This window comes from Sus scrofa, chromosome 9 (assembly GCF_000003025.6).
Source record: "Sus scrofa isolate TJ Tabasco breed Duroc chromosome 9, Sscrofa11.1, whole genome shotgun sequence".
Classification (NCBI taxonomy): Eukaryota; Metazoa; Chordata; class Mammalia; order Artiodactyla; family Suidae; genus Sus; species Sus scrofa.
Window position 1 is genome coordinate 87,034,363 of NC_010451.4, and position 26,860 is coordinate 87,061,222.

The 26,860-nt window shown below is 36.1% G+C and overlaps 1 protein-coding gene and 1 pseudogene across 3 annotated transcripts in view; one reads left to right on the forward strand and one right to left on the reverse strand.

The window, feature by feature from the left end:
• The window catches only part of SNX13 (sorting nexin 13), a 123,163-nt gene that overhangs the window by 70,325 nt on the left and 25,978 nt on the right, over window positions 1-26,860 (reverse strand). For 2 of the 3 annotated variants that reach the window (XM_005667667.3, XM_003357459.5), the window contains exons 2-5: window positions 13,445-13,557; window positions 8,841-8,943; window positions 6,472-6,561; window positions 5,040-5,161 (exon numbers count right to left, since the gene is read on the reverse strand). In XM_005667667.3, coding sequence (XP_005667724.2) covers window positions 5,040-5,161; window positions 6,472-6,561; window positions 8,841-8,943; window positions 13,445-13,557 — 428 coding nt within the window. Of the gene's footprint in view, window positions 1-5,039; window positions 5,162-6,471; window positions 6,563-8,840; window positions 8,944-13,444; window positions 13,558-26,860 lie in introns of those variants that run through there. The other variant, XM_021063410.1, reaches the window with a different exon arrangement.
• On the forward strand, window positions 654-3,160 carry LOC110262311 (annotated as a pseudogene).

The window sequence follows — 26,860 nt, forward strand, 5'->3', positions numbered from 1 at the left end:
AAAATTAACTTAATTATTATAAGCTTTTTAGAAATAAGGAAACTAAAGCTTAAGAGAAAGTGACTAATTTGCCCAAAAACTTAAGACCAATGACAAATCAAAGATATAAATTCAGATCAGTCTAAGATGGAAGAAGCTTGGCTCTTCCTATAATCACTCAAATATTTAGCTTGATAGTATAGAATGTTAGAAAAGGGGAAAAAAAAAACCAGGAAGTTTAAAGACAAGGTGGTTAGAAGATTAAAAACAGCAAAGGTATTACGATGAGACAAAAGAAAGGTGGGGAAAATTAAGATGAATAATCTAGATCATAATATACCTGATCGGGAATGAAGGAAAGAACACTGTTAAGAACAATCTGATTCTACTTCTTACCCAACTCAAAGGATAATCTTGGACTACATCACTTAATGTTCCTGGAATTTAGCTTCCTTGTCTGTGAGATTATAGATGCTGGATGACATGAAAACTTAAATTTCTAAATGCCTTCATAATTTTAAAAATATTTCCACAAGTATTATTTTCATTACATTCCTCTGAACAGGGATCTTGTCTTATTCACTGCTATATTCATGGCACCTACCTGGTTCAAACTGACACAAAATATTAGCTGAATGAAGAGATGAATTTGATCCTGACAATAACTGTGAGGAATGCAGCAGGTATTATTATGCATATTATGAGAATGAACAAGGTCATATGAGAACAAGGCCATATGAGAAAAAACAAGGTCCAAAAAATTTTAAAAACTCACTCACAGTCCCACTGCTAGATGGCAGAGAGGGATACAAACAAGTCTTCCAATTACTAGTTCAAAATTCTTTCCTGGTCTAAAATTTATTACATTTTAATATACTCTTAAGCAGTCAGACATAAAAATAATGTATTCTTTTTATTCTCGCTTTTCCAAAGGGAAAAAAAATCATTAGGATGGTGTTACTATAAAAAAGCTGTGAAGGACTGATTCAGAAGAGTTCTTAAAAAATACCTAACATTCAATAATGTTACATATGTGAAATATAGGAAATAAAATACAATTTCTGACTTTACTATATTATATTTTCTGTGTTCCACAGTGAGTCTAGACTCATAATTATGGCTGGCTACTTTACAAATGTTTGCTGTTAGTTGTATGGTGTTAATCATAAAGGAGAAGGAGCTCAAATCTATCTCTCTAAGTAAGGTTATAATTCAAACCATGAATCTTACTAAAGGCCTCTTCAGGGACCTGAGGCTGAAGAACTCTCCTCCCATTCTAAAGCTTAAGACCAACTGAATTATAGAAAGAAGTCCTGACAGGGCAGCATGAGCTAGAAATATCTAAGTGGACAGAGATGAAAACACAGTTAGAGCCCTAGGGCAAAGCTCTATTCTTCAAGACTCTCAGAAGTATAAAACTATAATTCAGGGGGTGGGGAGCTGTGCTTGGCTGTGGGATGGAAATCCTGTGAAATCAGATTGTTATGATCATTATACAACTACAGATGTGATAAATTCATTTGAGTAATAAAAAAAATGAAAAAATAAATAAATAAATAAATAAATAAAACTATATTTCAAGAACCTAAGTGGAGAAGAAGGCGAGTTAGCTGGAGAATAACACCTTCAGATTTGAGAGTTTAGCCTCCTGCCTTAAGTTGACAGGCTTGTAGGAAATCACTGTGTGTATTGGGTAGCAAAATCTTTTACTTAAAAAAAAAAAAAAAATTCAAACTTATCCAAACAAAAAATCCTTTATTTCAAAAATAATTTCTGGGAGTTCCCTGGTGTCTCGGTGGGGGTGAGGATCTGGCGTTGCCACTGTTGTGGCTTGGGTCACTGCTATGGAATGGGTTCAACCCTGGCTCAGGAACTTCTGCATGCTGCAGGGACAGCCAATAGATAAACAAATAAATAAATTCTGGATATGACATGGCCCCCTCAAAACTCAAATAGCTTAAATACAAGGATATAGACCAAAACATTTTGTCATTTAGGAGGCAGTGTATAAGTAGGTTTTGTAAAGTAAGAATTTTAGTCTATTTCACAAAAGAAAAGTTTCTTAAAGGAAACACATCAAAATAAATTTCTCTTTTCAAAGTAAATAAATAAACATTATTCTCCACTGATCTATGTTCCTTTGGTTTCTTCTTCCTCTAAAAGGACTCCATTAGGTATGTGCTAAAAATAAGTGAGCAGTTATAATGAACTATTTCTATAGCACTCATATAAAACAGTATCGGGGTGATTTCAGAATCTCAATAAGCTCCATGCTGAGCCCAGAGCCATTTCCATGGCCCCCTAATCAAGGTGGTGCTGAGCTCACATAAGGAAAGTACACAGAACCTGAAGAATGGCTTCAGGGGCTGGTGCAAATCCAATCTGAGCTCAATGAGCATGAAGAAGTGCAACACTACACACAGGTACTATAAGATGCTGGCTATGAGTTTGACATCTGCTTCACCATGGTGCAGAAGGAAGCAATATGGACCCTCTGGACAGTGCTGGATGCCACTGACCAAGGGTGGTAGCCTGTAGTGAGGACTTGGCCTCAATAATGCAGAAACTGCCACCAAGCCTGGGTAAAGATCTGGAAATGCTATCATGTCCCACCACCTCAGATGAAGCTCAGCCATCCCTTCTATAGCAACATCAACAAGGACTGCTGGCAGGAAGATCTCACTTAAGATCAGTTACCCTCCTGCAATTATCTGAAGGACACTACTGCCAAAATTCTGCCCTTGTGGAATAAAAAAAAATAGGTTCCCAATGGAGGAGGAGAAGGGCATACTGAAAACGGTCCATGGCAACAGCCTTCAAGACACTGTAAACCATCTGGATTGGAGGGTATCTCTGAAAAGGCTATCACAGAACTGCACCTGCCCACTGATATTCCAACTGTCTATGAATCGGACAAGAATTCAAAGTCGATCAAGCTCATGGAGTTCCTGGGAAATGAAATGCCCATGTGTAAAGTCATGGAGAATATGGCTGCCCAGGTCAAAGCCAAGAGGTAAAGGCAAGCAGGCAGACTACTTTTCCAAGGACACCCTCCCTACCATCCCATCCTTTGCACCTGTTCTTAGCACATGTCACACTGACCACATGTGTAGGCATCTTAAGTTGTAGTTCTATGGAGATTAGTGGCTTCCAATTTCATTTCAGCCGTTTTGTTTATTACTCCTACTCCCTTAATCAATCTAATCAGAACAGCATCTATGGGGCATGGGTCCTCAGTCCAAGACAAGGAAAGACTTAATCAAGAGGATGGAGAGGCAGTAACTCAGGGGTTTTTTGCTAGTGTTTTGCCTATTACTAAGGCCCCATTTGATTAGCTGATAGGGAGGAAATATGCTAATGTGTGACCAATGAGGAGGAGCAAGACAGCTTAGTTGTGTTCCCAAAAGCCAGTCCTATAACACTCTGTAGTCAGATGACTGTTTGGGAGGCATTAGCTACTCCAGTAGATGAATGCAACCTGCATGGTGATTCAAACACATGTTTCTTCCCTTATTCCAGAGGAGCTGGCTCCAGAAGACTGGAATCAATCCTAAATGTTTTATGTGCTGCATTTACTTTTACCAAAAAATACATGCATGCATACATACATGTACATTATGTATACACATATGTATACATGTGTATGTGCATATGTGCATACATACATATACATATATATGTCTATATTTGTATATATATTTTAGATATTAAACATATTAAATAACATATAATTCATATGTTATTTATATATAAATGTAAATACTAAAAAAATACGAACAACAAAATAAACCCTCTGGGGTTTTTAGTGGTGGTTGACATCAGAAAATAAGCCATTCCTTGCATCAACATGAGATAAGCCCCTTGACTTCTAAGGTAAAGGACTTCATCCTGCTGTGTGTTTTAGAATCCCTTCCCCATATTACTATTGATTGATTGATTGATTTTATTTATTTATTTTTTTGTCTTTTCTAGGGCCGCTCCTGCAGCATATGGAGGTTCCCAGGCTAGGGGTCTAATCGGAGCTGTAGCCACTGGCCTACGCCAGAGCCACAGCAATGCGGGATTCCAGCCACTTCTGCAACCAACACCACAGCTCACGGCAACACTGGATCCTTAACCCACTGAACAAGGCCAGGGACCGAACCTGCAACCTCATGGTTCCTAGTCGGATTTGTCAACCACTGCGCCACGACAGGAACCCCCACATTACTATTTTATAACAGTGAAAATGCCTCCTGATCACGTCCAAGTGTGTGTTTCAATATGTCAGATTTTTTTTTTTTTTTTTGTCTTTTGTCTTTTTTGTTGTTGTTGTTGTTGTTGTTGTTGTTGTTGCTATTTCTTGGGCCGCTCCCGCGGCATATGGAGGTTCCCAGGCTAGGGGCTGAATCAGAGCTGTAGCCACCGGCCTATGCCAGAGCCACAGCAACGCGGAATCCGAGCCACGTCTGCAACCTACACCACAGTTCACGGCAACGGATCGTTAACCCACTGAGCAAGGGCAGGGACCGAACCTGCAACCTCATGGTTCCTAGTCGGATTCGTTAACCACTGCACCACGACGGGAACTCCATATGTCAGATTTCTGAATCATGTTCCAGTTTTCCAGCCCTGTGGCTCAGCCCAGTACTCATTTTGCACATAACTGTACTAAATTTTATTTCCAGAACAGTAAAATAAAGGAGGGATATGCACTTAAAAATAAAACATAACTAGAGTATCTGGGTAAGAGGGGAAGAAAGTATTATCAATAAGTGGGATGAAAGACTGCGAACAGTCACATGACTGGACAATTGGACCCTGAGAAAGAAACTGACATACAGACTAAGAGAACGGGGATTAATCAAGATAAACATTCTATAAATGGAAAGGTTAAGTTTAAAGGTGTAAAGGCTTTTAGGGCTCTAGTTCTATAATCTAAGATTTATCCCACAAAATAATCCATAATTATACTTACCTTGTAATAAACAATTTTCTCCTCCCATTTAAAAGTTATTTTCACTATTGATATAAACAATATATTTAAATTTTTCTGCATAAATACAATGCAGTGACCTTACCTAGTAGCAAACTGAATGAGTGCATTTTGAAGAGTCTGCCTAATTTCAAGAAGAAAAGATTCATCGTCACTTAATGTATAATACCAATATTGGACATAATCCCTTAAGGAAAACTGGATAACCTAAAACAAAAATATGGGGAAAAAATACAAATTTTTAAGGCTTAAAAAGTAACAACAAACTAAAACCTAAAAGAGTTCTTTGCAATTTACATTTATTCTCTACATACTAAATTGTGGTAGTAAATAACTCCCTTCGTTACAAAAGCATCAATATGCTAAAAACCATTTCAAAAACATTTTAATTATCTTGGTAGCTCAATTCATCCACTGCCCAATTTTTTTAAAAAAATTAAAGAATTATCTATGGCCAAGCACCACCCAAATTCAGGTAAAGAAAGAGCTTGCAGAAAGAATAAATTTCCAATGCTATAATATAATGAATTTTAATCAGCTTGATGGATCTAGAGGCAAAATAACATAAAAAGACCCTAATTCTCAAAAGAAAACATTTTTCCAAAATTATATCATCAGATTCACTGCAGTCAAATTACAAAAATGACATAGATCACCTAATTCTAATACCTCTGATAACTGCCAACAGCATTAACTTAGCCAATAAACAGCAAATAGTACAACTTAATTCATAATGTTTTTACAAATGAGATAAACTAAATATGGGTTCATCTATACAATAGCAGGCTATTAAGGTACACATTATTTATAAGAATCATATAATCAAGCATCAATGAAAAATACTTTGGGAGAGAATAATTTTAATTCTAATTTTTTTAATATTTTTGGATCAAACCAATAACATCCACTTTAAAAAGGAATAAAACTAGTAGGAAAAATCGCTGATTTATCAAACCACTAAGCTTGTTCATCCATTAGAGTAACATTTTAACTACAGAATAATTAGAAACATTATCAAACGTCAGTAAAAACTTTCTTAAATGCAAATTCAATCAACATGCCTTAATATTAAGCAAAGACCTTATTATAAGTAAATTCATATATACAGCAGCATCTTTATTACAGAATCAAAGGAGGGCATTATAATAAATTCCCAGTATATTACATAATTACTAAAATTTATTTCTTAGTATTTTCTTTTTTCTTTTTTTTTTTAGGGCCACACATGCAGCATATGGAAGTTTCCAGCCTAGGGGTAGAATGAGAGCTGCAGCTGCTGGCCTATGTCACAGCCACGGCAACACAGGATCCAAGCTTCATCTTCGACATACACCACAGCTCATGGCAATGCTGGATCCTTATACCACTCAGTGAAGCCAGGGATGGAACCCACATCCTCATGGATAGTAGGGTTCATTACCGCTGAGCCACAATAGGAACTCCCTATTTATTATTTGTTTCAAGAGAAGTACACCTAGCACACAATAAAAATTCAAATACCACATACTGAAACTCACTTGCTGGAGAGGCTCATCAATAATATTGGCACCTGTCAATCTTCTATCAATCTTTATAGTCCTGGCTTCCCGTTTCATTTCTTCTAAGCACTGAAAGGAAACCATAATATTTTATTGCATAGATTCTTTTTTGGTTTTTTTGTTTGTTTGTTTGTTTTAGGGCTGCACCTATGGCATATGGAGGTTCCCAGACTAGGGGTCCAATAGGAGTTACAGCTGCCAGCCTATGCCACAGCCACAGCAACACCAGATCTGAGCCATGTCTGTGACCTACACCATAGCGCACAGCAATGCCAGATCCTTAACCCACTGAGGAGGCCAGGGATACCAGCTGCCAAATGAATATACTCTTAATTGATTTCACTTAGGCATGGTTTTTAGCAACTAAAGAAAATGAATTTCTTTTTCTCTGTAGCCTTCAGAAAGACCAGTGACATAGAAACAGGGTGAAAAGTAGTAGACTACGCCTCAATGAAAAATGTACAACAGGAGTTCCCGTTGTAGCACAGTGGTTAATGAATGTGACTAGGAACCATGAGGTTGCAGGTTCGATCCCTGGCCTTGCTCAGTGGGTTAAGGATCTGGCGTTGCCGTGAGCTGTGGTGTGGGTCGCAGACGTGGTTCGGATCCTGCGCTGCTGTGGCTCTGGCGTAGGCCAGCAGCTACAGCTCCGATTTGACCCCTAGCTTGGGAACCTTCATATGCCTCTGGAGTGGCCCTAGAAAAGACAAAAAAGAAAAAAAGAAAAATGTACAACAAAGCACAAATACTATTTTAAAAAAATACACTTCAAGTTATCACATACAACCTCTAAGATTTTCTCATAAAACATACTTACAAATAACTTTAGAAATACCAAATCAAAATCACTATTTTTATACCATGTACTAAAAAACTGATTATAAAGATGTAACCAGTATTGAATATGATTTATTACTGCTTAGGATTTTTTTTTCCCTCTTTTTAGGGTCACACCCATGGCATACTGAGGTTCACAAACTAGGGGTCAAACCGGAGCTGTAGCCACTGGCCTATACCACAGCCACAGCAACACAGGATCCAAGCTGCGTCTGCAGCCTATACTACAGCTCAGGGCAAGGCCAGATCCTTAACCCACTGAGCGAGGCCAGGGATCGAACCTGAGTCCTCATGGATGCTAGTCAGATTCATTTCTGATGAGCCATGATAGAAACTCCACTGTTTAGGATCTTAATTTTTAAAATATTTTGCATCCTCTCTATGTATCACTCAAATGAACGGAAACTATGAATGAACTTCTTAAGAAATGATTCTAAATAAAGAAAAGGTTCATTTCCTCAGAAAGATTTGTGAGCAAAACTTCAAAGAATACAGTTTAATGCTTTATAGAAGGATAGAAATATGTTTCAGAGATTACGAGTTACAGTAGGTATTAAAAATATATATATTTATCAATATGAAAGTCTTACTAGCACATAATGGACAAGTTAATAACTGTAAAATTAAGTTACTGGCATCAACTCCAAACCATTTGCCTCTCTTCATAAAAGAAAAACCGGAGTTCCCATCGTGGCTCAGTGGTTAACCAATCTGACTAGGAACCATGAGGTTGCGGATTCGATCTCTGGCCTTGCTCAGTGGGTTAAGGATTCAGTATTGCTGTGAGCTGTGGTGTAGTAGCAGACCCGGCTCAGATCTGGCGTTGCTGTGGCTCTGGCGCAGACCAGGGGCTAAAGCTCCGATTAGACCCCTAGCCTGGGAACCTCCATATGCCATAGGAGTGGCCCTAGAAAAGGCAAAAAGACAAAAAAAAAAAAAAAAAAAAAAAAAATCACAAAAGAAAAACCATCTTAATCCCACAATAATAATTGAAGGCAATGAGAATCTGAAGCCTACCTCTATTACACAATTCTAATTTTATTTAAAAAGTATAATTTTTTATAGAAAAATAGCAACATGAAAAATGACAAAAAATTGGGCTTGAATTATTAAAATTACAGACACTGCATAGCCTAAGTGCAAGCTCTATTTCTCAAGTGAGCAAAAGAAAAAGTGCCCATTTTTCTTCCTCTGGTTCCTATGCATTTATTTTATTCAAAATAGTATATTCATTGACATTTCCACAAATTATACATATGATGCTGCATGCTGCTTTGAAATTCTATGTTAAGACTGCAGAAAAAGACCCCAAATTTCTATCTTTTCTCCAATCTGCACTCACTTTTAACATCTAACACAAATTTTCTAAGCTTGATCAGATAGTCTCTCATAAATTTATAGTGAGCATTACTGAATTATAGGAAAATCTGCCAAGCCACACAAAGATGACCACATCATCACCATTGCATACAAAAGGACTTTAATGTTTCACACTCCTTTACACTACTTACCTTAGGAATCCCTGTTGATGTTGGAGGAAGAAATGAGTGTTCACACTGTTCTAGGTACTTCTCTGAGTTGGTTTTCCCAAACAGGAGAGTAACCACAAAACCCCTGAGAAAAACATTAATTACAGATACAAAAACAAAATTTTACTACAACTTAACATATTTATTACCAAATATATTTTTCAGATTTAATAGATAGCTTACCATCCAATAAAAAGTCAGTTTGTGACTTTAACAAAGCAAGGAAAACGGACAGATTTTGTTATGTTCTTAAGTTTAAAACAACTATAAACATTTTGTGAATTTATATAATAATGCCATTCCAAATTTTCATCCAATATATTTCATAAAAACCTCAGGCAAAATTTTTGAACTTTAGGAAAATAAGCCTTCATTAAATAAAGATAATAGCCAAGGATAAAGATAAACAAGATATACATCTATATAGCTAAATCACACATTTCTACAGTTCTGTTAACTAATTAAAGATATAACTTGCCACTATGAATACAGAATAAACAAATAAAGGCAACAGTAGAAAAAAAAAGATTCAATTTACAACTTCTTTAAAATAAGCCTGGAATTTTAAAAAGAAGTATAAATATATCATCCCAAAGGGTAATTACTTTCAAACAATTAATGGAGTCAAGATAAACCCTGGTTTAGAACTAATATAAGTACTGACTAAATGCAATCAGTATTTCTGATACTTAAAATTTACCAAATAAATCAAAACACTACTAAGTAGACAGGAAATCTAGAAAATAAAATTAAATTTTGTTTGGGTTCTTTTTTTGTTTTTGGCTTTTTAGGGCAGCACCCACAGTATATGGAAGTTCCTAGGCTAGGGGTGGAATAGCAGCTTTAGCTGCTGGCCTACACCACAGGCACAGCAACTCGGTATCCAAACCGCATCTGTGACCTATACCACAGCTCACAGCAATGCTAGATCCTTAACCATTGAATGAGGCCGGGGATTGAACTCATGCCATCATGGATACTAGGTGGGTTCATTACTGCTGAGCCACAATGAGCACTCCCTAAATTTTAATTTTACAAGGATTTATAGCAATATTACAATGACTGACAGTGTAGTGACAACAAAAGAACAGTGAAAAATTAAATATGGTCAGTCTCAGCCACTGAAAGTAAGATTATCAAGGTCCTTTGTTCTTTGGAGCTAACTGCCACTTCACTGCTCTTCATTCAGTACAGGCACCACAAAAACAGGGAGGAGGGTGTAGAAACAGATCAAGTCAAATCAACTCAAGTCATCAATTCTTTTTCTTTTTAAAAGGCTGGCTTCAGAATTATCAGTGAATTTCACATGTCTGAACTGTATCTGATATTATTATTAAAAAACAAAATTTGTCTTATATTTCAGGTTTACCTGGCTGTAAGCTTATTTACAAAGACACACAAAAAATGCTTAAATTAACAGTGTACTCTGAAATACATGATCATGAAACAGACTGATAAAACATTAACTTCTGCCCACAGTGTGACTTCAGGAAAGTAACCTAAGAAACAGTCTGATTAGAAAGAACCTAATTAATAGCTTCAGCTTTGAGGTTTAAGTAAAAACAGGTGCTAAGAATGACTGCATAACCAAACAAATGTAATGGATAGCATTAAATAACCTATATCGGTGTTAAAGGTATCCCAAAATGACAACCAAACAAAAACCAAAACCAAAAAAAAAGAAAAACCAAAAATAATCCCTGAGCGGCATTTTTCTTCCCAAAGATTTTCTTTACATTAGAAAATAAAGGATTGGCTTTGACTATAAACAAACTATATACATTATCAACACTGTCTACAGGTAAACTGCAGCACCCAACTTAAAAGTTTTAGTAGCCAAAAAAAAGGTAGTTTCCATAAGAAACTGTATTAACTCCTCTCTGACCTGCACTTCATGTAGAAAAAAGAACAAAACACATCCTTAAAAACTTACACAAGAACAAAAAATTCCACTAAAACTAAGAAATTTTTAATTATATGAAATGTAACTGTTACTTAATATGGATATTTAAAGCCTATTTTTGCTATTAAAATCCATAAGGCATTAAACTGTACTAAGTTATATTAAAACAGTAACAAACCCGACTAGTATCCATGAGGATGAGTGTTCAATCCCTGGCCTCGCTCAGTGGATTAAGGATCTGGCATTGCCATGAGCTGTGGTGTAGGTCACAGACACGACTCAGATCTGGCATTGCTGTTGCTGTGGCTGTGGCGTAGACTGGCAGCTGTAGCTCCAATTAGACTCCTAGCCTAGGAACGTCCATGTGCTGTGAGTGCAGCCCTACAAAGCAGGGGAAAAAAAAAAAGAGAGGGACACAGGGAGGGAGGAAGGAAGGAAGGACAATCATTCTTCATAATTAGAGCCAAAATTGGAAAGATCTCTGACTCAGGAATTATGATATTCATTGACAATAACTGAGTAACCTAGGAATGCTTAATTAACTAATCCCCTGAGATGATTTTGAAAAGATTGCTAGTATATAAATTGAAGTCCTGTCCCTTACTGTGGCTGTGAGTTTCATGGAGATCAACAGTCTGGACCAGAATGTCAAGTCCATTTATGATATAACATGAACCTGAAACTTCAGACTCTTCCATGTGACTTAATATTACCTAAAGAATTTATAGTGGCTTTCCCATACCTAACAATACTCTATCTTATCTCAAAGAATTTACAGAATTTTATAAGTATCTAAAAAAGATTACAGAACTTTCCAAGTATCCAAAAAATTTTTTTGAAATTATTCCTTGATAAATTAGCAGACTCAAAGAGGGAACAACAAAGGGTCCTGTGATTTTGAAATGATGGACTCATCACCCTTTCCCTTTCCTAAATTTTATATGGAGGAGTTCAGTCTCAGAGATATGATTCTCCAGCCCTCTATCTTCAAACAGTTCTTAGGGCTCCTATCTTCATCTATAAAGCTATGATTTCCTTCCTTTCTAAAGTATTGAAAAATATTCTGAAATCCTTCTTCACTTTTGCCAAAGGCTTAGTCAACTAGCGAAATGAAAGAAATCTTTCCTTTTCAGAGAAACATTTCAAGACAATTTCCTTTCCAATCAGTGAAAGTAGCCATGACCTTGTGAGAGAGTAGTGCAACCATGCAGCTATGCAACCATGTAACTCTGGCCTTAATTTGTGACTAAGGACTATAATTTAGGAAGCCAAAATGGCTGCAATCTATTAAGTCTTTGATCATCTTTATTATCAATAAAAATATTCAGAATTTCATTTATCTGGTTCCTATGGCTTATTTCTTAATTGTTTTAGTACACAGTACCATGCCCAAGCAATTATAATGAAAATATTAGGTCTAAAATAAAATGTAGTTTTAGGAATAGTCTGTGAGGCACCTTCTCAGTTTAATTACTTCTCACCTGTTCAACAATCAGCAGGTGACCTCCCTATAAAATGGTGACACAAGACTTTCAAACCCATGTTCTGAAAGAGGTGATAGGTGGTAGATACATCCAGAAGCCATCCCTTTAGAGTCTGGAATATAACCTCTCAGGCCACAGTTTATATCTGCTATTTAAATCAGCTAAGTCTCTAAACCTATAGGCTCAAACAACTTCTCCAGATGTTTGGGGTCTCGAAAGACTTTGTTTTCTTGGCCATGCCTGCGGCATGCAGAAATTCCCAGTCCGGAAAACAAACCCATGCCACAGTTACGACCTGTGCCACAACTGCAGCAACACCAGATACTTAACTCACTATGCCACAAGGGAAATCCATCAAAAGACTTTTTCAAAAAGAACTCATAGGTATCACTTCACAAATAATTATATAAATGTATCCTATATATACATATGCATTCACACACCCACACAAGCGCATATACACACACAAACAAAATATTCACTTCAGTGAAACTACCTTGTTCAGAGTATCTAAGTAGCATGCATCTCTCGTGTCTATATATTGTCTCACGTACAATTCATATCTGATACCAAATACTTCTACATGGGAAGCTATACTAAATCATGACTGAAACCTTTCCTGTAAAGGTTTATCAATTCAAGGTAAAGCATAAACATTAGAAGCCAAATAACCATGAAGAGAAAACGGTAAAATCAAATGTTTGTTGGAATTTTCTGGAACATAATGACAGCCTTAAATGAAATAATTAACACTACTGTCTGAACTCTAATCAATGAAATAGTATGTTCTAATACATAAAACTTGATGAATCATCTCAATTTAACTTATTAATTATTATAACGGACAAGTATATTTCAACCTTAAGGGGCAAATAACACCAAAAGGAATTTTAAAATCTCTAAAACTTTTCAAATTATACAAAAATGTTTATAGCATCATAAATTGAAACTTATTTTTGAAGATGACTACTCATAGTACTAGTATAAACAATAAGCATCGTCGCTTTTATTTTTACAAGTATCTTAATTTTACTATTTTTAACTTTGGTAAAAAACAATGTGCAAAAACAGCATTCACAAATAAATTATACTGCCATTTCTCACGGTCATTTTTTTTCTTCTTGAGGTCTCATGGTCATTTGTTTCAATTCTGAACTGAACATGACATGAATTATAAAATTATCAATGAGAATACTTACCCACCCACAAAGCAGAGGATATAAAATGCCAAATAAAATATTACAAAGGGTCCAAATGTTATCAGAGAGAGGACAATGCCAAGGCTTCCCCATCCCCATATGGATAGACTTGTCTGAAATAAAGCAGGAAAAAAAAATTAAGAAATAATTTTTCATATGAACTAGAAAAGAACAAACCTTACACATAGTTTATATTTCTCCTTTTAAGCATTTACGGTACTGTTTCAGTTAACTGAAGTATTAAGTACACTCTTGGAAATTTATCTCCAAGAAACAATATACAAAATCTATATATAGAAACAAATTCATAGCATATCAGCAAAGATTTTAAAAAAAATCTAGTGGCAACATAAATGTACAATAAGAAGTTGTTACACAAATCGTTGAATGAGGAAGTTTCCATGTGGTACAGTGGTTTAAGGATCTGGCATTGCCACAGCTGTGGCACAGGTCACAACTGTGGCATGGATTCAATTCCTGGACCAGGAACTTCCATGTGCCGAAGGCACAGCTAAAAATAAATTGTTGAATGATATGCTGGTATGAGAAGTGATAACAAAGCATTTATGAAAACATTTATACATTCAAAAGCATGTAGAAAAGGTAAAGTACTCACACAACTCAACATCAAAAAAAAACAAACAGCCCAAATTGAAAAAAATAGACATAAATAGACATATCTCCAAAGAAGACCCATAGATGGCCAGTAGGTACATGAAAAAATGCTCAATGTCATTAATTATAGAGAAATGCAAATCAAAACTACAATGAGCCACCACCTCACACTGGTCAGAATGTCCATCATTGGTAAGTCTACAAATAACAAATGCTGGAGAGGATGTGGAGAAAAGAGAACCCCTCCAACACTGTTGGTGGGAATGTAAATTGGTACAATCACTATGGAAAACAGTATGGAGATTCCTCAGAAAACTAAATATACAACTACCATATGATCCAGCAACCCCACTCCCAGGCATATATCCAAACAAAACTATAATTCAAAAAGATACATGCACCCATATGTTCATAGCAGCACTATTCACAACAGCCAAGAAATGGAAACAACCTAAATGTCCATAGACAGATGAATGGATTAGATGTGGTACACATATTCAAAGGAATACTACTCAACCATAAAAAAGAATGAAAAAATGCCATTTGCAGCAACAGGATGCAACTGGAGATTCTCATACTAAGTGAAATAAGTCAGAAAGACAAATACCATTATGATATCACTTACATGTGCAATATAAAATATGACACAAATGAACCTATCTGCAAAACAGAAACAGAGGACAGATTTGTGGTTGCCAAGGGGGGAGAGAGGAGGGAGTGGGATAGACTGAGAGTTTGGGTTGGTAGATGCAAACTGTTACATTTAGAATGGATAAGCAATGAGGTCCTAAGGTACAGCACAGGGAACTATATCCAATATCTTGGGATAGATCATGATGGAAGATAAGAAAGGGAGTGAGGGAGTTCCCATCGTGGCGCAGTAGTTGACGAATCCGACTAGGAACCATGAGGTTGCGGGTTCGGTCCCTGCCCTTGCTCAGTGGGTTAACGACCCGGCGTTGCCATGAGCTGTGGTGTAGGTTGCAGATGCAGCTCGGATCCCGTGTTGCTGTGGCTCTGGCGTAGGCCAGTGGCTACACCTCTGATTTGACCCCTAGCCTGGGAACCTCCATATGCCGCTGGAGCGGCCCAAAGAAATAGCAAAAAGACAAAAAAAAAAAAAAAAAAAAAAGGGAGTGAGTATGTGTGTGTGTATACACACACACATATGTATATATGGATGACTGGGTTGCCTTGTTGCACAGCAGAAATTGGCACAACACTGTAAATCAACTAAATAAAAATTCAAAAAAAAAAAAAAAAAGGTTAAGTAGACTCCAGAGTGGTACCTTTTTAGAATATTTTATTTTAAAATTTAATCCCAATACAACTACAGCATGACTTTTTAAAAGTTAAAACTTCAAGGTAAGAAATCTATATCTCACTAAAAATTGTTATTTTACTCAAACTGAGTGCAGAAATTTGTGAAATTATAATTGCACAACTTAGAACTTTCAGTTACCAAAATTAACCCTGAGTTCGACAAGACATCTCTAAAAACCCTATCCTTAAAAGTAAACAAAAAACCCTTTCATTTAGAATTATACTGTATTATCTACTAAAAATACTCCTTTTGTTCAAGGCAAACCGGACTTTAGCAATTTAAGTCATTAGGAATAAATAAATGTATTCAGTTCCACAAGTTCCTACATCCATTTGCCTTGTACTGTGAGGTATACAAAGAAAGCATTTGTCCCCCTCCTGCCATCAAGGAGCACAGAAAAGAATGTCTTATAGGAATAAAACAATTAGACACTGAACCAAAAGAAAAAACAGAAAGCATTATAAGATGCTAAACTGACAAAATTAATGACCAAAAAACTATGGAATAGACATTAAGTGCTGTGGATTATGAAAGAACAGTTTTAATTTATTCCTTTGATCATTCACCAGTCACTGACTGCTCTTCCTTTGTGCTGTTAAGTTTAAGGTGCTAGAGATACCACAATGAATAAAATACACCTTCATAAGTCTATATTCTAAGAAAGGAAGAACAAGCACACTCATAAATTTACATACCTTCATAAACTTGCATTCCATAAGAGGAAAAGACAAATAAGTAAACAGGCAGTTATATGAGAGGGGGTTAAGTGCTATGGAGAAAAACAAAGCAATTGCATATGGTTGGCCTAAGAAGCTTTCCATAATTACATGACCACATGAACAGAAATCTTAAATAAGATTTATCCAAGGAGAATTTACAACAGTGAGTCTTCCTACCCTCAAATAATATATTTTTTCCATTTATTTATACCTCCTTTTATATCCCTTATTGAAGGGATTTTTTTTATTTCTTCTATATAAGCCCTACACAACTCTTGTTCATTCATATTTTTATTATCTTTTTTTCACATCCTCGCCACTCATCTTTTTAACTAGAAGACAGAATGCCTGCTAATGAAATTTCTATTCTGCCCTCGTGAGCTCCTCTTTGAATCAGCTGTGAATACTATTTTACCTACACAAGTAAACTCCCTGATTTCTTTCCAAGAGCTGTAAGTAGGTTGTGAGGTTTAGAATAAAGTACAGAGCAGTCTAGTCCTTCTGATACCTCTGCTAGACATCCCGTACCTGATCCACACTATAGTACTACCACATGACCAGCTAGAAGAAACAGATGGTATTTCCCAAGAGTCACTCAAAACCTTTTCCATGAAAAGAGTTCTACTAAATGTTCAAGAAAGCTGAAACCAGACTATAACCCAGATACTTTATCCTACCTACCCTCATCACTGAGATTTGACCTTCTATTAGCAATATTACTCTTTCTTTAAAAACTTATATTTATCTTGCTAGACAGTTTTCAAAGCTAAGCAACTTATTTAAGGATATATTCAGAGGTTTTAAAAATGAAACCAAGCAAAACGGCTCTCTGGAGATAAAGGAAAAAAAGGAGAATGTAACTGGAGGATAAAACACAGTGGGCTTCTCAAATACTCAAATGTTCTATTTTTTTAATCAAGTGTTTGCTTGAAACTAAATAAATGTGTTATTTCTCCATTTGTTTGAATCATGTCTTTCACAATCAAGGGAATTTTCAAAAAAGAATCACAATTATATAACATAGGAAAGATTATTTAACTCAATTATTTAACATGAGGGAGATGCTCAAGCAAGTCAGGGGCTGTTTTGCTTTGTATCTAACTTTGTATTTAACTTCAAATATTCAATTATTCAGTGAAACATCAGAATAAAAAATTTTCCAAAACTAAGAAATTTTCATGTTATATTTAGTGTTCCCCTACATACATCTAGCTAATATTATAACCTCATTATGTGGTGAGATTAAGAAAAACTTTTTTTTTTTTGTCTTTTCTAAGGCCGCTTCCTGCGGCATATATGGAGGTTCCCAGGCTAGGGGTCGAATCGGAGCTGTAGCCACCAGCCTACACCAGAGCCACAGCAATGCGGGATCCGAGCCGCGTCTGCAACCTACACCACAGCTCACAGCAACGCCAGATCCTTAACCCACTGAGCAAAGCCAGGGATCGAACCCGCAACCTCATCGTTCCTAGTTGGATTCGTTAACCACTCAGGCACGAAGGGAACTCCCGAAAAACATTTGATCTAAAACCATTTAAAATTTTTCAGTTCTAATTATTTCCTAAGATGATATAGGATGATAAAATTTAGGATTATTTTGTACTACAACAGAAACTTTACAAATTGAAACAGGTATTACCTCAAGAGTTGACCTAAAATGGAAGCCAAAAAATAGAAATAAATCTACATACAGTGAATTACATTAAGATACTTGATACATTACTATTTTCTCCTCCAAACACTCCAAATACAATAACCAACACTGAAATTATCCATGAGACTGGTTCCCTAAAATCACCAACACATTAACTATGAGATGGTAGAAAACTTCAGATCATCTACTGCAGTACTCCTCTAAGCTAAATGGTCTTACATGCAGATTCTGATCCATTATGTCAGCAGTGGGGTCTGTGATACTTTCATAAGCAAGCGAACTGTTCAGGACTAAGGACAACTATATATTTATAATTTTCCTTAAATGAACCTTTAGGCCCACAAAATCTTAGTCACAATTCTAGAACCCCAAAACATCTGAAACTCAAAACTGTACTAAGCATTCCATATACATATCTCATTTATTCTTCAAAGTAACTTATGAAGTTGTCAAGAACATAGCATAGTGCTCAAAAGCACTGTGAAATTAGACTGAGTGCTAACCTCACCTTTACTATTTTTAAGCTGTGTAACCACTCCATGCCTTCACTTCCTCACTTATGTCATGTAGTTTTCATGGGAAGTAAATGAGACCATGGTGTAGTGGTCAATTTTAGCTTATTATTATTTCTAATATAACAACAGAGAAACTGAGGTAAAGAAGTTTAAAAAAAAAAATGATCCAAGACCACACAGTTAATAAGAATGGGATTTTATCCTATTTAAATCCTGACTCCTTTATGAACCTTACAATTTGTCAACTGACAACACCAAAGTTAAAAGGCATGATAAGAAAATCATGTTAAAATCATGAGTGCTTTATCTAAATATTAATCAACTTAATATGTCTCCCAAGAAAATAGGCAGAAAACTACTTGTAATGAGTGTAATAAATTCCTGGTTTGACTATAAAGTACATAAATAAAATTCCAACTTTTATTAGTTTATCCACATATACTCTACATAAATAATAGAAAGAACTTTGGTTTCAAAGGATGTTAGCATGCCCTGATACTTATATGTATCAGTTTAGCCTTGAGCAGAGAGACATACAATGTCATAAAAAATGATCCCTGCTGCCAAGATGCGTAAGAATCAAGAAATGACAATGCACAGAATCTTAACACCTCCTGATAATAGAAAGTAGAAATAATTTACATTGTGATATATTATGCCTATCAAGTCATACTGACATTCATCTCATTTGATCCTCATCACAGACTTTTAGAAAAGGTAGTATAACAAAGTACTAAGAACAAAGAATTAAACATTACAGGTTGCGGTGTGCCACTAACATTGCGTAACCTCTACAAAAATCCAGAATTCACACTAGCACAATGAAGGAGCTGAGTTGTGAGATCATCTCTCAAGTGAAGTCTATCTAAAGCAGACTGATTAAGTAACTTTGGTCTGACACAGCTAATTTGATGTAGAGCCAGGCACAGACTCTTCTGGCTGCACGTGGAAAGTGGGGCTAAGTGGAAACAGCTATTTTAGATCACATGAAGAACAGACTGTCAGAGCTCCCAGAGAATGGACCTTGGACTCTCATGAGTCTCGCTGAAGTGAGTCAACCACTCTTAAGTTATATTCACCTGGTGTGTCTCAACACATTTCATAGCATTGAGCCAACACAGAGGGGTGAGAATTTTATAGCAGATAATACCTCAGGGCCAACTTGTATAACAACAATTAAGAGTTTAATAAAAAAAATAAGTACCCATAAGAAGAGCCTTACTCCAACTGTAACTTGTTTTCCGTCCACCTTATTCCAGCTATAATTAATTGGAAGTTCTTCTCCAAGTAATTTCAATAGAATCTGCTTGTGACATTGAACTTTGGCCCACTCAACATTATATAATAATTTAACCAAGGTCTGCTACATAGAAGCTGCTAAGTATGGAACTAGTTAATTTATACTAACTAGAGAAGAGAAATGAAGGGGGGAATGGAAAGAGAAGGGAGGAGGGAAAAAAAGAGGAAAGGTGAAAGGGCAAGAAAAGGAACAGAGAAAAGGAAAAAAGGACATTTAAGTCCTCCTCTCACTCACACCTTAAGACTTTAGGCAGAGTACACATTCTCACCAGCACAACCCACACCAAGCCCCCACCCACAAAAAGAAAAAAAAAAAAAAATTCCCAAGAGTTTGGTTCTTTTTCTCCTACAGGATTGATGTATAGAAATAATGTTCTGTTGGCTATCTCAACATACCCTACACCAGCCTACATCACTACTTCCTTTTCAGGGAGGCAGCCACACAGGGATCATCATTATGTCTGTTAGCTAAGTTGGTCCCCAAACCCTCTTTTCATACGCCTGGGACTAGGAAATAAATGTCCTTTTCCATTCACACCTATCTAAGATACCAAGTATCCTTGAGAAGATGACTAAAGACTAGTGTGATATGTATATCTTCTTTTGAGAGACGTCTATTCAGGTCTTCTGCCCATTTTTCAATTGGGTTGTTGATTTTTTTGCTGTTGAGTTGTTTAAGATGTTTGCATCTTTTAGAGATTAAGCCCTTATCAGTGGCAACGTTTGAAATTATTTTCTCCCATTCTGTAGGTTGTCTTTTGGGGTTTTGTTTTTTTATGGTTTCCTTTGCTGTGCAAAAGCTTCTAAGTTTGATTAGGTCCCACTGGTTTATGCTCAGCATCACTATCACTAATTATCATCACTAACTATTAGAGAAATGTAAATCGAAACTACAATGACCTCACATCAGTCAGAATGCCCATCATTAGCAAGTTAACAAATAACAAATACTGGACAGAGTGTGGAGAAAAGGGTACCCTCCTTCACTGTTGGTGGGAATGTAAATTGGTACAACCACTGTAGAAAACATTATGGAGGTACCCTAGAAAACTAAATACAGAACTACCATATGACCCAGCAATCCCACTCCTGGGCATATATCCAGACAAAACTTTCACTGAAAAAGACACATGCAGCCCTATGTTCACTGCAGCACTATTCACAATAGCCAAGATATGGAAACAACTTAAATGTCCATTGACAGATGAATGGATTAAGAAGATGTGGTATATATATTCAAAGGAATACTACTCGACCATAAAAAAGCACATAATAATGCCATTTGTAGCAACATGGATGCAACTGAAGATTCTCATACTAAGTGAAGTAAGTCAGAGAGAGAAAGACAAATACCATATGATATCACTTCTATCTGGAATCTAATATACAGCACAGATGAACCTTTGTACAGAAAAGAAACTCATGGAGTTGGAGAACAGACTTGTGGTTGCCATGGGGGAGGTGGTGGGAGTGGAATGGACCAGGAGTTTGAGGTTAGTAGATGCAAACTATTGTATCTGGAGTGGATACAATGAGATCCTGCAGTACAGCACAGGGAACTATATACAGTCATTTGTGATAGGACATAATGGAGGATAATGTAAGGAAAAGAATGTACACATATATGTATGACTGGGTCACTTTGCTGTACAGCAGAAATTGACAGAACACTGTAAATCAACTATAATAGAAAAAAAATAAAAATCTTTAAGAAATAAAAAATTTAAAAAAAAAAAAAAAAGACTAGTATGATATGGTGCATGCTTTCCATCCAGCTATTGAGCCAGAAGGGCTAGAGGGCCTTATCTCCAATAAGACTACCTGTCCAGCTGGCAAAGATAAGGGCCACTGGATCCCTGTGGAATTGCTTTTCTCCCTCCTAACTAGGGCTGCCCAGAGAAAGTTATATACACAAATATATATCAGCCCCTATATTTTTAGTTCTTTGGTAACAGAACTCACTCCCTTACAAAGGAAGTCTATTGTTTAATTTTTATATTTTTTTCACTTGCTCAATTTTTATCTATTTTCAAAAATGAATTATGTGCACATATGTAGGTAATTACTTTAACAAACACTTCATATTTTTTAGAGCAGTAGTTATAAAAGGTCATATATTACTATATAACTAGGACTCCTGGCATTCAATGACCAAGAAAACAGAAGAAAACAAAAAAAGGTGCAATTAATGCAGTGTTTTTTAAAAGAGATTGTATCAGTCACACAATAAACATACATAGTTTGAAGTAATAGCAGATACATTCATATGCATTTGTTTTTGTTTTTTTGGTCTTTTTTTTTTTTTCGTCATTTCTAGGGCCACACCTGCAGCATATGGAGGTTCCCAGGCTACCGGTCTAATTGGAGCTGTAGCCGCAGGCCTACGCCAAAGCCTCAGCAACTCAGCATCCAAGCCAAGTCTGCGACCTACACCACAGCTCATGGCAACGCTAGATCCCCAACTCCCTGAGCAAGGCCAGGGATCGAACCCACAACCTAATGGTTCCTCGTCAGATTTGTTAACCACTGAGCCATGAGGGGAACTCCCATATGCATTTGTTAATTCAGGATACAAATTAAGGCTGAACAATCCTTCCCCATCTTTACAGCTCATACACTGGGAATCACTGAATTAGAGCCTAGAAAAAAAACTACAGTGTTGAAAAAACAAAAAGATCATATTTACTGAATGCTATTCCTTATATGCATGATGGAATATTTAAAGATGAAATGGCATGTCTGGAATATGCTTCAAAATAATATGGAAATAAAAAAAGAAAATAATAATAATATGGAAATAGAAAGTAGAGTAAAAATGAAAACGGATATAGACAAAAATATAATTAGCAATGAGCTGATAAATGTCCAAGCTGAGCATGACAGAGGAAGTTAATTACACTCATCTACTTTTAATGTTTGAAATTTTTCACTAAAAATTTTTTTAAACACACACAATAATCACAAAATTCACTTACACAATAAGTGCACTTGCATTTCTTAAGTAACCAAGGGATGAAATAAACAGCCCACAAACAGGCTACCTGTTCACAGCCCAGAAATTAACTTGGAATTAAAAATTCCTATGATTAGCTACTAGTAGACCAATATATACTTTTCTTAACTGAAATTTAAAAAAATTATTTTAAATATGTAACTACTTTAAGTAATGAGTTTTAATATCCTATTTTATGTGTGGGTTTTATATTATTTTACATAAGAATTACTCTTTCAAAATAATTATTTGGGGGTTATAATGATCCTATAATTAGGTAGCTATGTACTGGGCCTTAATTATACAAGGATGAATTGGGAAATTTCTGCCCTCCATACGTTCACAAACTAAAAAGGTAAAATACACATGTAATGATAAAATAAATGTGATAAGTGACATAATAAAAAGATTTACAAACTGGAAATAAGAAAGATGATGCCTCCAGAGCGTACACAGTATTGACACGCCTTTCAACTTGTCTTCAAAACACAATTTTGCAGTTTCAAAGAAAAATCAATCTCTTGTCTACAGTTATCCACTTCTTTCCACCAAAATGATATTACTCAAAACTGATACCAAAGTTTATTTAACAACGTTTTGGTAATTTTCAAAAATAAAAATTCTAAGTGAACAAAGATTCATAAATGCTAAGACTACACAAAAGTGTGCCACAGGGGAAGTACTTTTTGATTCAAAAGTAGGAAAGAGAATATCATTTGTTTATTGAACTTAAGCCCAACCCTCGAGGCTATTTATACTTTTATCTCTAAATATATTTAAAGATTCCATTTATAAACAGCAACAAAGTAAGCTGTGAGGGATAAATGCACTATTCAAGAATTTCCCAAATACTAAACATAACCAAAGACAGTCTTTTCAATGAATGGTGCTGTTATGTTAAAACATCCACATGCAAAAAATTTTAATCTGAGACAGGGATATTATACCTTTCAGAAAAATTAACTCAAAATGGATCACAGGCCTAAATGTAAAACATCAAACTATAAAACTACAGAAGAAAAATTAGGAGAAAACCTAGATGAACTTGGACATGGTGATGCCTTTTTTAAAAATCTATTTTATTGAAGTACACTTGGTTTACAAAGTTGTGTTAATTTCTGCTGTACACCAAAGTGATCCAGTTATATATTTTTTTTCATATTTTTTTCATTATGGTTTATTACAGGATATCAAATAAAGTTCTCTACACTCTACCTGTTGTTTATCCATTCTATATATAATAGTTTGTATCTGTCAATCCCAAACTCCCAATCCAGCCCTCCCTCACCACCAACCCCCCTTGCCAGCCACAAGTATGTTCTTTAGGTCTGTATGTTTGTCTTGTACATAAATTCATTTGTGTCATATTTTAGATTCCACGTATAAGTGATAATACATGGTATTTGCCTTTCTCTTTCTGACTTTTTACATAGCATGAGAATCTCTAGATCCATTCATGTTGCTGCAAAGGCATTATTTCACTATTTTTTAATGGCTGAATAATATTCCCTAATATAGAAGTACCATCTTCTTTATCCATTCATCTGTTGATGGACATTTAGGTTGTTCCATGTGTGGCTATTGTGAACAGTGCTGCAGTGATGAACCCAGAGGTGCATGTTTTTGAATTACGGTTTTCTCCAGATAGATGGCCAGGTGTTGGATTGTAAGATCATACGGCAACTCTACTTTTAGTTTTTTTGAGAAAACTCCATACTGTTTTCCATAGCGGTTGTACCAATTTACATTCCTACCAACTGTACAGGAAGGCTCCCTTTTCTCCACACCCTCTCCAACATTTGTTATTTGCAGACCTTTTAATGATGGCCATTCTGAGTGGTGTGAGGTGGTACTTCATTGCAGTTCTGATTTACAGTTCTCTAATAACTAGTGATGACAAGTATCTTTTCATGTGCCTACTGGCCGGGTAATGACTTTTTAGATATAACACCGGACATAATCTAAGAAAAAAATAAGTGAGAAAAGCACTTCATTAAATTAAAAACTCCTCATCTGTAAAAGCTAGGATTATGATAATTAAAAGACCACAGGCTAGTGAAATATTTACAAAAGATACATCTAACAAAGGACTTTTATCCAAAATTACAAATAACTCTTAAAACTTAACAGTAAGAAAATAACGCTGATTTTTAAAAATGGGCCAAAGACTTTAACAGACACCTCACCAAAGAAGATATATAGATGGTAAATAAATACATGAAAAGATGATTCCCCATCATATGGTATCAGGAAGATATAAATTAAAACCACTACACACCTATCAGAATAGCTAAAATCCAGAATAACAACAACATTAAATGCTGGTGAAGATGTGGAGCAACAGGACTTACTGGCAGGAAGGCAAATCACACAGCCACTTTGGACAACAGTTTGGCAATTCCTTACAAAACTAAATATACTCTTACCATACAATCCAGCAATCTTACTCCTTGGTACTCACCCAAAGGAGCTGAAAACATGCCTGCACAAAAACTTGCACACAAATGTTTAGAGCAACTTATTCACAACTGCCAAAACTGGAAGCAATATAGATGTCCTAAAGTAGGTGAATTGATACATAAACTGTGGTACATGCTGACAATGGAATATTATTCAGTGCTAAAAAGAACTATCAAACCATGAAAAGATACTGATGAACTTTAAATGCATATTACAGAGTGAAAGAAATTAATGTGAAAAGGCTACATATTGTATAATTCCAACCATATGACATTCTGGAAAACACAAAATTATATAGACAATAAAAAGATCAGTGGGTTTATGGAGAAATGAAGAGGCAGAGCACAGAACTATTAGAGTGAAAATACCCTGCAAGATACTAAAATAACAGATATATGTTGCTATATTTTTCTCCAAAAACATAGAATGTATAATACCAACAGCGAACTCCAAGGTAAACGCTGGACTCTGCGTGGTTATCATGTATCTATATAGGTTTATCCTTGGTAAAAAATTTACCACTCTGGTGAGTGAGGTTGATAATGATGGGGGTGGGGGGACTATGCATGCGTGAGAGCAGGGAGTATAGAGAAAATCTCTATACTTTTAATTTTGTTATAAATCTAAAACTACTCTTTAAAAACTACATACACAGGAATTCCCGTTGTGACACAGCAGTGAGCAAACCCGACTAGTGTCCATGAGGATGCGGGTTCGATCCCTGGCCTTGCTCAGTGGGTTAAGGGTCTGATGTTGCTGTGAGCTGTGGTGTAGGTCGCAGATGCAGCTCGGATCCCACATTTCTGTGACTCTGGCATAGGCCAGTGGCTACAGTTCCAACTGGACCCCCAGCCTGGGGAACCTCCGCATGCAGCGGGTGCAGCCCTCAAAAGGCACAAAAACCAAAAAAAAAAAAAACAAAAAACGAAAAACACTACATACACATACTAAGTGAAGTAAGTCAGAAAGATAAAGACAAATATCTTACAATATCACTTATATGTGGAAAATAAAATATGGCACATACTAACCCACCTACAAACAGAAACAGACTCACAGACATACAGAACAGACTTGAGGTGGCCAGGAGGTGGGTGGTAGAGGAAGTGAGATGGATGGCAGATGGGAATTTTGGGGTTGGGAGATGCAAAATATTGTATTTAGAATGGATAAGAAATTGGGTCCTACTGTACAGCACAGGGAACTATATCCAATCTTTCGGGATAGAACATGATGGAAGACAGTATGAGAAAAAGAATGTGTGTCTGTGTGTGTGTGTGTGTGTGTGTGTTTGTGTGTGTGTGTGTGTGAAAAGACAGAGAGACTGGGTCCCTACGCTGTAGCGGAAACTAACCCAACACTGTAAATCAAGTATAATAAAAATAAAAATATTTTAATGTTTAAAAAACTACATACAAATAATCACAAATATAAGATGATTTATTTTACAAAGGAAGAGAATGACAAGATGCCACCGGTCATGAATTTCAATAAACTAGTAAAGCGTCAGCCTTATCAATACCCAAAAGTACAAAACCTGTACAGGAGGTCCCGTCGTGGCTTAGTGGTTAACAAATCCAACTAGGAACCATGAGGGTGCAGGTTCGATACCTGGCCTCACTCAGTGGTTAAGGATCCAGCGTTGCCATGAGCTGTGGTGTAGGTCGCAGATGTGGCTTGGATCCCACGTTGCTGTGGCTTTGGCACAGGCCGGCAGCTACAGCTCCATAGACCCCTTGCCTGGGAACCTCCATAAGCCGCGTGTGTGGCCCTATAGGAGAGACACCAAAAAAAAAAAAAAAAAAAAAAAAAAAAAAACCTGAACATCAAACCGCTCA